Source organism: Gorilla gorilla, chromosome 10, assembly GCF_029281585.2.
Source record: "Gorilla gorilla gorilla isolate KB3781 chromosome 10, NHGRI_mGorGor1-v2.1_pri, whole genome shotgun sequence".
NCBI classification, from domain to species: domain Eukaryota; kingdom Metazoa; phylum Chordata; class Mammalia; order Primates; family Hominidae; genus Gorilla; species Gorilla gorilla.
Genome location: NC_073234.2, coordinates 137155694 through 137169573, shown reverse-complemented (window position 1 = coordinate 137169573; position 13880 = coordinate 137155694). Strand labels below are relative to the sequence as shown.

The 13880-nt window shown below is 50.2% G+C and overlaps 1 protein-coding gene across 2 annotated transcripts in view; it reads right to left on the bottom strand.

The window, feature by feature from the left end:
• TMEM120B (transmembrane protein 120B) overlaps positions 1-13676 on the bottom strand; it is a 68831-nt gene extending 55155 nt beyond the window's left edge. The window contains exon 1 of one of the 2 annotated variants that reach the window (XR_010129438.1): positions 13461-13675. Coding sequence is in view for 1 of the 2 variants with exons in the window: in XM_055358229.2 (XP_055214204.1) it covers positions 13461-13529 (69 nt within the window). In the remaining variant the exon portion in view is untranslated. Of the gene's footprint in view, positions 1-13460 lie in introns of both variants that reach the window. The other variant, XM_055358229.2, reaches the window with a different exon arrangement.
• Between the last annotated feature and the right edge of the window lie 204 nt (positions 13677-13880).

Here is a 13880-nt window from a genome sequence, read left to right as displayed (position 1 = left end):
GTTTCACCATGTTAGCCAGGATGGTCTCGATCTCCTGACCTCGTGATCCGCCTGCCTCGGCCTCCCAAAGTGCTGGGATTACAGGCGTGAGCCACCGCGCCCAGCTGAAGCATTATTTTTAACAACTTCATTGATATATAATTTACATGCCATACAATTCACCCATTTTAATAATATAATTCAGTGATTTTTATACATTTACCAGGTTGTACAACCATCACCACATCTCGTGTTAGAACCTTCTATCACCCAGTAAGATCCCCGGTGTCTCTTCACAGTCACTCTCCATCTCCCCTTCTTCCTAACCCACAGCAACCTTTAACCAGCTTTCTGTCTCTAGAGGCGGTTTTTGTTTTGTTTTGTTTTGTTTTGTTTTTTGAGACAGAGTCTCGCTTGTTGCCCAGGCTGGAGTGCAGTGGCATGATCTCTGCTTACTGCAACCTCCGCCTCTCAGGTTCAAGCCATTCTCCTGCCTCAGCCTCCTCAGTAGCTGGGACTACAGGTACGCATCACCACGCCCGGCTAATTCTTGTATTTACAGTAGAGATGCGGTTTCACCATGTTGGCCAGGCTGGTCTCGAACTCCTGACCTCAGGTGATCTGCCCTCCTTGGCCTCCCAGAGTGCTGGGATTACAGGCGTGAGGCACCACGCCTGGCCCTGTCTCTATAGTTCTTTTCTGCATATTTCATATAAATGGAATCACACAGCATGGGGTTTTTGCATCTGGCTTCTTTGACTTAGCATCATGTTTTTGTAGCATGGATCTGTTTTGTTTCCTTTTATTGCTAGTCAGCAATAAAAATGTGGCCCAGATACACCAGTTGTTTGGGTTGTTTTGACTTTTTGGTTACTGTATCGTGAATAATGCTGCTATGAAGATCCGATGTCATGTAAGTCTGTGTGGACCTGTGTTTTCATTTCTCTTGGGTAGATACCTAGGAATGGAATTGCTGGGTCATATGGTAAATTTCTGTCTAACTTTTAAAGAAGATGCCAAACTGCTATTTTTATTTCTAACCTTGGCAGCAGTGGATTGTAACACGGGAGACCCTCCCCCCAAAATGGGAGGCAGCTCTCTGCAGACAGTGCAGGGACCACCAGCATATTAAACATGACTGACTCCCACCATCGAGTCCCTAGCTCTAAAAATTTAACTTAGAGTGCTGGGGGCACAGATAGACAGTTGTGGAAGAAAATCCATTCTGCAGCACAAGGCAAACCCCAGCTCCCCAGCTGCCTAGTTCAAAGCCAATCCAAACAAACAAACAAAGCACACTTCATAGAATACCCAAATCGGAACAAAGGGGAAAAAGGGTAATTATAAGGAAAACATTGGCAGTAAGGAATCAAATACCAAGACACTTATTTATCCAAGAGAGAAAAATACAATCATAGTACACTACTTGATTCTGCTGTAAGTGATATTTGCATGGTCCTAACATGTAAATGACTGACATGGAGCCTATAGAGCTGTTTCTCTTTATAAAACTTTTAGTATGTTGGCCAGGAGCGGTGGTTCACGCCTGTAATCCCAGCACTTTGGGAGGCTGAGGCGGGTGGATCACGAGGTCAGGAGATCGAGACCATCCTGGCTAATGTGGTGAAACCTCATCTCTACTAAAAATACAAAAACTTAGCCGGGTGTGGTGGCGGGCGCCTGTAGTCCCAGCTACTCGAGAGGCTGAGGCAGGAGAATGGCGTGAACCTGGGAGGCAGAGCTTGCAATGAGTCGAGATTGTGCAACTGCACTCCAGCCTGGGTGACAGAGCGAGACTCCGTCTCAAAAAAAAAAAAAACACAACTTTTAGTATGTTGCATTATTTTTTGGTCTCCTGCATATTTTATTATGAAATAGTTAAGGCATGTAAAAAAAAAAAAGACATAATATCATTTAATTAACATCCATCTTCTCACCATAAACCTAAGAAATAGTGCAGCCAGGTGCAGTGGCTCACACCTGTAATCCCAGCACTTTGGGAGGCCAAGGCGGGTGGATCACTTGAGGCCGGGAGTTCGAGATCAGCCTGGCCAACATGGTGAAACCCGGTGTCTACCAAAAATATAAAAATTATCTGGCTGGGCACAGTTGCTCACACCTGTAATCCCAGCACTTTCAGAGGCTGAGGTGGGCGGATCACGAGGTCAGGAGTTCAAGACCAGTTTGGCCAACATAGTGAAGCCGTCTCTACTAAAAATACAAAAAATTAGCTGGGTGTGGTGGCCGGTGCCTGTAATCCCACCTACTATGGAGGCTGAGGCAGGAGAATCACTTGAACCCAGGAGGTGAAGGATGCAGTGAGTGGAGATGGTGCCACTGCACTCCAGCCTGGGTGACAGTGCAAGACTCCATCTCAAAAAAAAAAAAAAAAAAGGATCACTTGAGACCAGCCTGGACAGCACAGTGAGATCCCATCTCTCTCAAAAAAAAAATTTAATTATAACTCGCATGGTGGTATGTGCCTGTAGTCACAGCTACTTGCGAGACTGAGACAGGAGGATCACTTGAGCCAGGAGGTGAAGGCTGCCGTGGTCATGATCACACCCCCGCACTCTAGTCCGAGTGTCAGAGACCTTGTCTCAAAAGAAAAACAAAAGAAAAGAAGGAATAGTGCACACAGAGTTGAATGGCCTCATGGATCCCTCCTACATGGTATTCCTATCCTCTGCCCCTGCCAAAGAGGTGGATTGTGGTAATTTCCTCAACCCATGCCCACCCCAGATCAGTCCTGGCTTTCTCTGTGCCCTGGGAGGCTGATCCCTAGGAACTGCCCTCCAGTTGAGTTTAGTCAATGGTAGTCACCAGAAGACTGGAGGGCGGGAGAAGAGACAGGCTGGGGTATCTGTTCCTCCTGCCTCCTCCCTGTTCTGCTGCCCGCTTCATCCACTACAGCTCCTCACTGGCAGCTCCTGCCCCGCCAGCACAAGCTTGTGCCAAGCTCTGGTGACTCCTCCCCTTTCAGGATCAGGACTAGTAACAGCTCCCTGCTGTGGCCAGCTCCAGCCATTAAACTGCCCATACCTGAGCCTGGGCAACACAGCAAGACCCTGTCTCTGCAGAAGATTAGAACATTAGCTGAGCACAGTGGCACATGCCTGTAGTCCCAGCTACTCAGGAGGCTGAGGTGGGAAGATAGCTTGAGCCTAGGAGTTCAAGGCTGCAGTGAGCTATGATACCACCACTGCACTTCAGCCTGAACGATGGAGTTAGACCCCCTCTCTCTCTTAAAACAAAACAAAACAAACAAACAAACAAACAAAAGCCGGGCGCGGTGGCTCATGTCTGTAATCCCAGCACTTTGGGAGGCAAGGCAGGCGGATCACCTGAGGTCAGGAGTTTGAGACCAGCCTGACTAACATGGAGAAACCCTGTCTCTACTACAAATACAAAATTAGCCGGGTGTGGAGGCGCATGCCTGTAATCTCAGCTACTTGGGAGGCTGAGGCAGGAGAATTGCTTGAACCCGGGAGGCGGAGGTTGCGGTGAGCCGAGATCGCGCCATTGCACTCCAGCCTGGGCAACAAGAGCGAAACTCCATCTCAAAAAAAAAAAAAAAAAAAAGTAAATTTAAAAAACTGCCCACACCTTTGTAAACAGCCCCTTATTTTCAGCGAGACCTTCCTGAGACAGCCATTGACTTCTTGTCTGAATTTCCATGATAGCACCAACTGTGGTCTTTATCACTCCTTTGCAAGTCTTTATACTTGGACTACATACAATGTATCATTAAGCAATATACTGTGTTGTTTTGAATGTTTTTGCCTTTATTGCAAGTGCCACATTGTACATACCCCTCTGCAACTTTCTGCGGGATGTTAACACAGGTAGCTCAGTTTATTCACTCTCCTGCTTCACCTCTCTCTGGGTGCTCAGTGTAATGATCCATTCCCATGGATGTTCAGGTTGCCAGTTTTTAGTTGTGTTATAAAAACTACTATGCATGGCTGCTACATGAATTTTTAACTGTGTGAATATGTATTACTTATAAAAATGTAGAATGGAGGCCGGGCACAGTGGCTTACGCCTCTAATCCCAGCACTATGGGAGGCTGAGGTGAGCAGATCACAAGGTCAGGAGTTCAACACTAGCCTGACCAACATGGTGAAACCCCGTCTCTACTACAAATAAAAAAATTAGCCTGCTGTGGTAGCACACGCCTGTAATACCAACTACTCAGGGGGCTGAGGCAGAAGAATCGCTTGAACCCGGGAGGCAGAGGTTGCAGTGAGCCGAGATCGTGCCACTGTATTCCAGCCTGGGCAACAGAGCGAGACTCTATCTCAAAAAAAAAAAAAAAAAAAAGGCCAGGTGTGGTGGCTCACGCCTATAATCCCAGCACTTTGAGAGGCCAAGGCGGGCAGATCACAAGGTCAAGAGATCGAGACCATCCTGGCCAACATGGTGAAACCCCGTCTCTACTAAAAATACAAAAATTAGCTGGGCATGGTGGCACACGCCTGTAGTCCCAGCTACTCAGGAGGCTGAGGCAGGAAAATCGCTTGAACCCGGGAGGCAGAGGTTGCAATGAGCTGAGATTGAGCCACTGCACTCCAGCCTGGGCGACAGAGCAAGACGCTGTCTCAAAAAAAAAAAAAAAAAAAAAAAAAAAAGTAGAACTGATTCCATTCAAAAAAAAGGAGGGCCAGGGCTGAATGCAGTGGCTCACACCTGTAATCCCAGCACTTTGGGAGGCTGGGGTGGGCGGATCACGAGGTTAGGAGTTCAAGACCAGCTTGGCCAACATGGTGAAACCCCATCTACTAAAAATACAAAAATTAGCTGGGCGTGGTGGTGCCTGCCTGCAATCCCAGCTACTCGGGAGGCTGAGGCAGAAGAATTGCTTGAAACCAGAAGGCGGAGGTTGCAGTGAGCCAAGATGGCACCACTGCACTCCAGCCTGGGCAACAAGAGTGAAACTCTTGGTTGAAAAAAAAAAAAAAGGAGGGCCGGGCACTCATACCTATAGTCTCAGCACTTTGGGAGGCTGAGATGGGAGGAATGCTTGAGGCCAGAAGTTCAAGACCAGCCTGGGCAACATGACAAAACCCCATCTCTACAAAAATTACAAAAATTAGCCAAGTGTGGTGGTGTGTGCCTGTGGTCCCAGATACTCAAGAGGCTGAATAGGGAGAATCGCTTGAACCCAGGAAGTTGAAGCTGCAGTGATCCATGATGGGACCACTGCATTCCAGCCTGGGCGACAAAGTGAGACCCTCTCTTACAAAACAACAACGAAAAGGAGAACTGCTCACATGAGCTCTGTGAGCTGTCATGCCCAGAGCGTCTTCCCTACTTGTCTAATTACCATCCTCCGCATGTAGAAGACACAAACAAGCAAGTTTCCTTTGGAAGATTCAGGGATCTCTGCCACCTCTGCTGTCCTCTGAGACCCAAGCTCTGCCCCAGTGGGAAGATGAGGTTAATGACTCCTGTTCCCAGCACAGATGTGAAACATCTGAAGACACCTCCTTAACACATCTTGGCTGTCGGAAGATCCAGGACTGGGGAGTCAACATGTGTTGCAGGAATTGCTAGAGGAATCTCACGGCATTTACAGACATGGTTCTGGCCCAGGAGCATCAGAAGTCGCTGGGCAGTCCAGTAGACTGCAGTAGGGCCACACCGCCACTTAAGTGTGGTGCCTTAGAGCTGTGCCTCTTGCTGGTGGTAAACTTTCAAGAGATTACTTTTTTTTTTTTTTTGAGACACAGTCTTACTCTGTCGCCCAGTCTGGAGTGCAGTGACACAATCATGGCTGCTCACCACAGCCTTCACCTCCCTGGGCTCAGGCGATCCTCTCTCAACCACCCGAGTAGCTGAAACTACAGGCCTGTGCCACCATGCCTGACTAATTTTTGTATTTTTTGTAGAGACAGGGGTTTTGCCATGTTGCCTAGGCTGGTCTCAAACTCCTGAGCTCAAATGACCTGCCTATCTTGGCCTCCCAAAGTGCTGGGATTACAGGCATGAGCCACTGTGCCCGGACAAGAGATTACTTTTATATAGCTCTAAGAAATCAACTTCAAATAGACTTTCAGACGCTGACTATACTTAACCAGGACTCATCACCATAGAAACACCACCAAGGATGACTTCGCCTAACGTGTATGCGTCCTGTGCCGGGACAGATTCTGAGTCATGTGTCAGAATCCATTAACGGTATGTTACGGGAGCGGTAAGTGGGGGTCTGTGCGTGGGAGGCAGGCATTTGGGTGGCATGAAAACACAATGGTTAAGTGATTTGATGCTGCCATCAGGTTGCCTGAGTTCAGATCCAGAGCCTGCCACTTATTAGCTGAGTTATGTAATCCCTCTGTGCCTCGGTGTAGTCAGCTGTGAAAGAGCTAGGAGATGAGGTGCATGCAGCAGGCTAGGCACTGTCACAAAGATGTGACATCATCAAGAATGTAGTGTGGGCCGGGCAAGGTGGCTCATGCCTATAATCCCAGCACTTTGGGAGGCCGAGGTGGGCAGATCACCTGAGGTCAGGAGTTCGAGACCAGCTGGCCAACATGGTGAAACCCTGTCTCTAATAAAAATACAAAAATTAGCCAGGTGTGGTGGCATGTGCCTGTAGTCCCAGCTACAGCTACTCAGGAGGCTGAGGCAGGAGAATCACTTGAACCCGAGAGGCAGAGGTTGCAGTGAGCCGAGACAGAGCCATTGTACTCCAGCCTGGACAACAAGAGCAAAACTCCGTCTCAAAAAAAAAGAATGCAGTGTGGCCTAACATGCAACTGTGAACCAACCCCTTAAACTACCCCCGTTAGCAATTTAAGCAGTGTCCAATCGATGCCACTGTTTCCCTTGAAGAAAAAAACATTTTTTGAGACAGGGTCTCACTCTGTCACCCAGGCTGGGATGCAGTGGCAGGATCTCAGCTTACTGCAACCTCCACTTCCTGAACTTAGGTAATCCTCCCGCTTCAGCCTCCCAAGTAGGTGGGACCATGGGTGCACACCACCATGCCTAGCTAATTTTTGTGTTTTTTTGTAGAGTCAGGGTGTTACCACATTGCCCAGGCTGGTCTCAAACTCCTGGGCTCAAGCAATCTACCTGCCTCAGCCTCCTGTTGGGATTACAGGCATAGGCCACTACACCCAGCCAACAATTTCTATTAGCCCCCCAAAAGGTGCCTGTCCAGCATCCCTCTCTCTGTTTTTCTTTTAAACTACCAGCATTTTGATTTTCCTTCATGGGACCATCCCTCCCCCACTCGTTTCACGTAGTGTGGTGGCACTGATCCCACTTTTAGGCTTCAGGAGCAGACATGTGACCGTGACCTGGCAAATCAGTGCCACAGTGACTGGTTAAGTAAGGCATAGTCACATGACCCAAGCTGGGCCAATGAGAGTCAGCCCTGGGACGCTTGCTGAAACCACAGGGGGAAAGGATGCTCTGTTTCTGCCAGAACTGCTAAGCTGACAGATGTCAGCTGAGGGCCACCTGGCCATCTTTGCCACAACATGGGAGGGACTGCCTGAGAATAATGCTGACACAGAGGAGAGAGAGAGAGACATCCACACACAGACATCACCTGAGCTCCTGGATCCAGCCTTGCCTGAAGCCATTTGCCACTAGACTTGACTCAATAAACCCTCTTTTGACTTAAAACCAGTCAGACTGGGTTTTTTTCATTTGCAACTAAGAGTCCTGATAGTGCATTGTGTGAAAGCACTATATAAATGAAAAGGGACCCAGCAAGTTCAAAACTTTTCTTCTAGAGCTAAGAGTCTCAGGATACTTTTGGAGCCCACGGTATTAGTATCTGAGTTATACAGCAGGCATGGGTTCGAATTCTGGCTCCATGACTTTCAAGTTACTCAACATCTCTTAGCTTCAATCTCCTCATCTAAAAAACAGGGCTGTCATTCATTCATTCACTCATTCATTTATTTTTGAGACAGGATCTCACTCTGTCACCCAGGCTGGAGTACCCTGGCACAATCTTGGCTCACTGCAACCTCCGCCTTCTGGGTTCAAGCGATTCTCCAGCCTCAGCCTCCCGAGTAGCTGGGATTACAGGAGCGAGCGACCAATGCCCAGCTAAGGTTTTTTTTTGTTTTTTGTTTGTTTGTTTGTTTGTTTTATAGTGATAGGGTTTCACCATGTTGCCCAGGCTGGTCTTGAACACCTAAGCTCAAAGTGATCTGCCCTCCTTAGCCTCCCAAAGTGCTGGGATTACAGGCATGAGCCACTGCGCCAGGCCACGGGTTGATATTTAGATTAAATGGGATAATCTGTGTTTCACGCAGTTAGCTATTATTGTTATTGTTGTTGTTATGATTATTATTATTGTCAGCCTTTGTTTTTAGATAAAGAAACTCAAGCTGAGAGAGGTGGCTCACCAAATTCAGATACTAGACAATGGCAAAGCTAGGACCTGAACTCAAGAATACTGATTCCCTGTGCAGTGTCTTCTTCTGCACAATCTGCTACTAAAGAAAGATGCCCGGCTGGGCGCGGTAGCTCACGCTTGTAATCCCAGTACTTTGGGAGGCTGAGGCAGGCAGATCACAAGGTCAGGCATTTGAGACCAGCCTGGCCAAAATAGTGAAACCCTGTCTCTACTAAAAATACAAAAATTAGCCAGGCATGGTGGCACACATCTGTAATCCCAGCTACTCGGGAGGCTGAGGCAGGAGAATCGCTTGAACCTGGAAGGCGGAGGTTGTGGTGAGCTGAGATCGAGCCACTGCACTCCAGCCTGGGCAACAGAGTGAGACTCCGTCTCAAATAAAAAAGAAAGAAAGACGCCCCACAAGCCAAGATAGAAGAGAAACAAAAGCTAACAGGAGTACTCAGGGCACAGATGAGCCTATGGCAGTAGTTAAGAGCACAGACACTGGTGTTCAACAGCCTGGGTTCGAATCCTGGCTCCAGCACTGACAGGCCATGTGACCTTGGATAAGTGACTTAACCTCTGTAAAACAGAGATTCTAGGATCAATTTCATAGGGTTATTAATGAAATAATGCTGATCTTCTTGCTTCGAGCCTGTCTCCCTGATGTCTATTCTATACACAGTAGCCAGACGGATGTACATGTCATTAGCAGTAAAAGCCAAAATCTTTACCATGGCCTTCAAGGCCCTTGCATCACTGTGAGGTCAGACTTAGGGAAAAGCTGCTACGGGCCACCTTCTTCCTTGGCTGGGAGGAACGAGATCAGGTTTCCAGTGATGCAAGGCAGGAAATGCTCATTAAATTACTTGCCCTTGTGTCTGTAAGTGACCTTCTGCGGTCACACCACAGGCCAGGAGACCAGGAGCACACTGGTCTCAGACTAGCACTCAACTCAGCAGCATGCCTGAAACCCCAGCCACCCAAAAACTAAGTCCTCATGGAGACTCAACTGTGCCCCAGCGTTCAGGAAGGCCCTGACACATGCAAATCACAGTCCAAAGAAAACTGATCCTTTCCTCTCCTCAGTCCCAGAGATTACATTGGGTTTTCTTGGGGTGGGGAGGAGGGAAATTCCAAAGATCTTTCAAATCTTCTGGGGTCTGAGAATTAGGTTTGCTCTTTCTCTCCTTCATTTAAAAAAGGAAAGCCATGTGCAGTGGCTCACGCCTGTAATCCCAGCACTTTGAGAGGCCAAGGCAGGCGGATCACGAGGTCAGGAGTTCTAGACCAGACTGGCCAAGATGGTGAAACCCTGTCTCTGCTAAAAATATAAAAATTAGCCGGGCACGGTGGTGGGTGCCTATAATCCCAGCTACTCAGGAGGCTGAGGCAGGAGAATAGCTTGAACCCGGGAGGCAAAGGTTGCAGTGAGCCAAGATTGTGCCACTGTACTCTAGCTTGGGCAACAGAGCAAGACTCTGTCTCAAAAAAAAAAAAAAAAAAAAGAAAAAAAAAAGAGAAAAAGAGGTAAGACACAGAGACATTACACATTGTTACACATCACCCCAGAATCAATGAGATACAAATATGAAACCCTCAACCCGGATTCTAAGGAAGATGTAGGAAAATTAAAATAGACCAGGATTTTCCGGTAGAAAAAAAATCCTTCCTATTGTTAAGCTTTCTAGTTCAGTGTGCCCACCTACCTACCTGCTATTACCTGCTTATTCCCCAACAAATCTCTTTTTTTTTTTTTTTTTTGAGAGAGGGTCTAACTCTGTCACCCAGGCTAGAGTACAGTGGTGCAATCATGGCTCACTGCAGCCTTGACCTCTGGGGCTCAAACAGCCCTCCTACTTCAGCCTCCCTAGTAGCTGGGACCACAACCATGCACCACCACACCCAGCAATTTTTTTTTACTGTTTGTACAGACAGGGGTTTCCCTATGTTTCCCAGGCTGGTCTCAAACTGCTGGGCAATCCTGCTGGGAGCGGTCCTCCCAACTTGTCCTCCCAAAGTGCTGAGATTACAGGTATGAGCCAATGCACCGAGCTCCCAACAAATATCTCGTATCCGAAACTGCCCAGCACATACACAATGGACATCCTACTTACCATATACAGAGTCCCAGAGCCTTGCATCTTGAGAGTTCAGAGCTCTCACATCTAACATGAAGGGGAAAGTGAGAAGGCAGACAGGGGTCTCCCAATATTTAGAGAACTAAATTATGGCCCCAACTTTACCACTAACTAGCTGTGTGGCCCCCGTCCAGGGAATCAGCATGCCCAAGCTTCAGTTTCCTCATCTGTGAATTGAAGATGTAGATGGCAGTTTCTGCTCCGATCTATGATCTTGACACCGGGAGCCATCCCTGACTGGCCCCTGACCCAGCAGGTGACCACCAAAGCCTGCACCCAGCAGGCTCCCTCTTCCCCAAAGTAGGATGCAGTCCCTTCTAGTTCCCCCATCATGAACCGAGCAGGAGGCATCAGTTTCCACTCACTCAGACCTTCTTCTACAACCCTTGCTGTGCACCAGGCAACAAAATCCAGAATTGATTCCCAATCCCTTTGTCCCTAACATACCTCAGCATCCGAGGACCAAGTCCTAAGAAAGAGTCAAACAACTCCTTTGCAACCTCTGCCTGCCAAGACTTGCTATCTAATCGCTGTTAATTGCATTAATTGCACAGCTCTTAAGTGTTGTTGCTGTTTTTTGTTTTGTTTTGTTTTTGAGACGGAGTCTTGCTCTGTTGCCCAGGCTGGAGTGCAATGGCGCAGTCTTGTCTCACTGCAACCTCCCCCTCCCAGGTTCAAGCAATTCCTGCCTCAGCCACTCGAGTATCTGGGATTTTAGGTACATGCCACCACACCCAGCTAATTTTGCATTTTTAGTAGAGACGGGGTCTCACTGTGTTGGCCAGGCTGGTCTCAAACTCCAAACCTTGTGATCCACCCGCCTCAGTCTCCCAAAGTTCTGGAATTACAGGCGTGAGCCGCCGCGCTGGGCCTCACTCTGAAGTGTTAAGACTCTTCCCCCTCCTCCTCCTTGTCTAAGGCAAAGCAAGGGACAGGAATTATGAACAACACAAGCTTCACACAGCAAACCTCTTCTCTTCTCCCATTCCCAACCCTACCACCCACTTGGTTCCACAGCTGACCATGACCTCCGAGCCCACTAAGACAAAGCATTAAGAAGTGGCTGAGGACCAGGCACGGTGGCTCACTACTGTAATCCCAGCACTTTGGGAGGCCGAGGCAGGCAGATCACGAGGTCAAGAGATTGAGACCATCCTGGCCAACATGGTGAAACCCTGTCTCTACTAAAAATACAAAAATTAGCTGGGCATGGTGGCGCGCACCTATAATCTCTGCTACTTGGGAGACTGAGGCAGGAGAATCGTTTGAATCCGGGAGGTGGAGGTTGCAGTGAGCCACGATCGTGCCACTGCACTCAAGTCTGGTGACAGAGCAAGACTCTATCTCAAAAAAAAAAAAAAAAAAAAAAGAAGTGGCTGAGGGCCAGGCACGGTGGCTCATGCCTGTAATCTCAGCACTTTGGGAGGCCGAGGTGGGTGAATCACCTGAGGTCAGGAGCCTGGCCAACATAGTGAAACCCTATCTCTACTAAAACACAAAAAAATTAGCCGGGCATGGTGGCGCACACCCGTAATCCCAGCTACTCAGGAGGCTGAGGCGGAGAATAGCTTGAACCCGGGAGGCGGAGGCTGTAGTGAGCCAAGATCACGTCACTGCACTCCAGCCTGGGTGACAGTGAGACTCTGTCACAAAAACAAAACAAAACAAAACAAGAAGTGGCTGAGTCTTCTCCGTGGGAGTGGAGCCAAAATCCGTGGGAGTGGAGCCAAAACAGTCCCCTGAGAACCGGATGGGACCCAGGCCCTAGAAGAGAAGGCATCAACCTACACATGCTGGACAGGCCGAGATGTGTCTAGGTCCCTTCCCCTCTATTCATGCCTGAAAGGGCACCCCCATTCCTGCCCCGGCTCTCCAGCAACCCTCTGTCTATTGATCAGAATCTACAGCCACGTGTCTAGAAAGACCCATCAGAGACACCCTTGGCAACCTCCTCTCCCCTCTGCACACTGTAGGAGGCCAACTGAACTGCAGACAAGAGGTACACGGACAGGGACAATGTCACTGCTCCAAATGAGAGGACTGGGGTGATAGTGTGCAATGTAATTTCAGGCAAAGCCAACCCCCCGAAAAACAATCCCGTGACTGGAGAGGGAACAGCCCTGTCTTCAAAAATAGTCACCGAGTCCCTCTTGGTCAACCCCAAGGTTTCCTGAGGCGTCTCTAGTCAACACGGTAGGTAGCTGGGGCCTCTCTGAACCTCTTAGCAGGAACAACTGCTGCCAGGACCGCTCCCCACACCCAGCAGCAATGCCATTCTCTCAGGGGACCCCCGCCTTACACCCGCCCTCACTCCACCCCGTGTAAGGCTCCGGGCCAGAAGGATAGAGCTGGGAGTTTCCCCTATCACTGGGTGAGGCGACTCAGCTGTCCGAACTGACAGATGCTCTCCACGCGAAACTCAGCCTGCAGCAGCGTCAGAGCCCCCAAAGACAGGAAATAGGGGTCCCTAATCCCCAAGCACAACCTAGAGGTTCAAGGTGAACAGCTCTTAAGTACACCTCCCAAAACAGAGCTGCAGGATAGTGCTGTCCCGCCAGAGCACGGGGTGGGAGCTGAGCTACCAAAAGCAGATGGGAGGGGGCGGGGTGAGATTTGGGGAGACCCTGCAGAGGTGGGGGCTGGGCTGTTCTTTTTGAACCACCCCCACAGATGAACACGCCTGGAACTTGCCTCAGAGGCCACAGACCAACTTTCTGCAGCGAAGGGGGTGCGTGGAGCAGAGAGCCAGTGGGAGGGCGGCGGAAGAGGGGGCTGAGACCCGGCGCCCCACGTGGACGAAGAGCTGAAGCGCCGGGTGATGAGAGGGGGCTGGTCCATGCCTCCCGTCCGCCCCCAGGGCCTCTCCGGGGCACTCCCTAGGCCCTGACTGTCCCCACCGCCCGGGCCGGGGGGCTCAGGAAGGGGAAGGCGCTGCACCGCGGGCAGCAGAGTTGCGGGACCAGGTGGCCTGGCCCTACCTGCAGTTCTTGAAATTCTCCCTCCAGCTCATGCCATTCGCGCTCGCAACGCTCCAGCTGCCCGGACATGATGCGATGGTGCAAGGCGGCGGTGCCGGCGGCTGCTCCCGCAGCGCTGCCCGACCGGCCCCCCAGCGCCCCACGCCCGCGCTCTCGCCGACCGCCCTCGGAAGCACCAGCTGTTCCTGCGCAGCCAGAGCCACGCGCGCAAGTGACGTCACGGCCCCGCCCCGGCGCCCGCCCCGGCGCCCGCCCCGCCCCACGCCTGGGAGGCGGGGCCGCGCGTGCGCATGTGCCCCGCCCCGCCCCGCCCCGCCCCGCCCCGCCCCGCGTGCGGCGTTACGGACCGGGACATGGCAGGCTTGCAAGGTCTTGCGGTGTCTGTTGCGGCCCGCTTGGGAGTGCCTCTGCGCTTCCAGA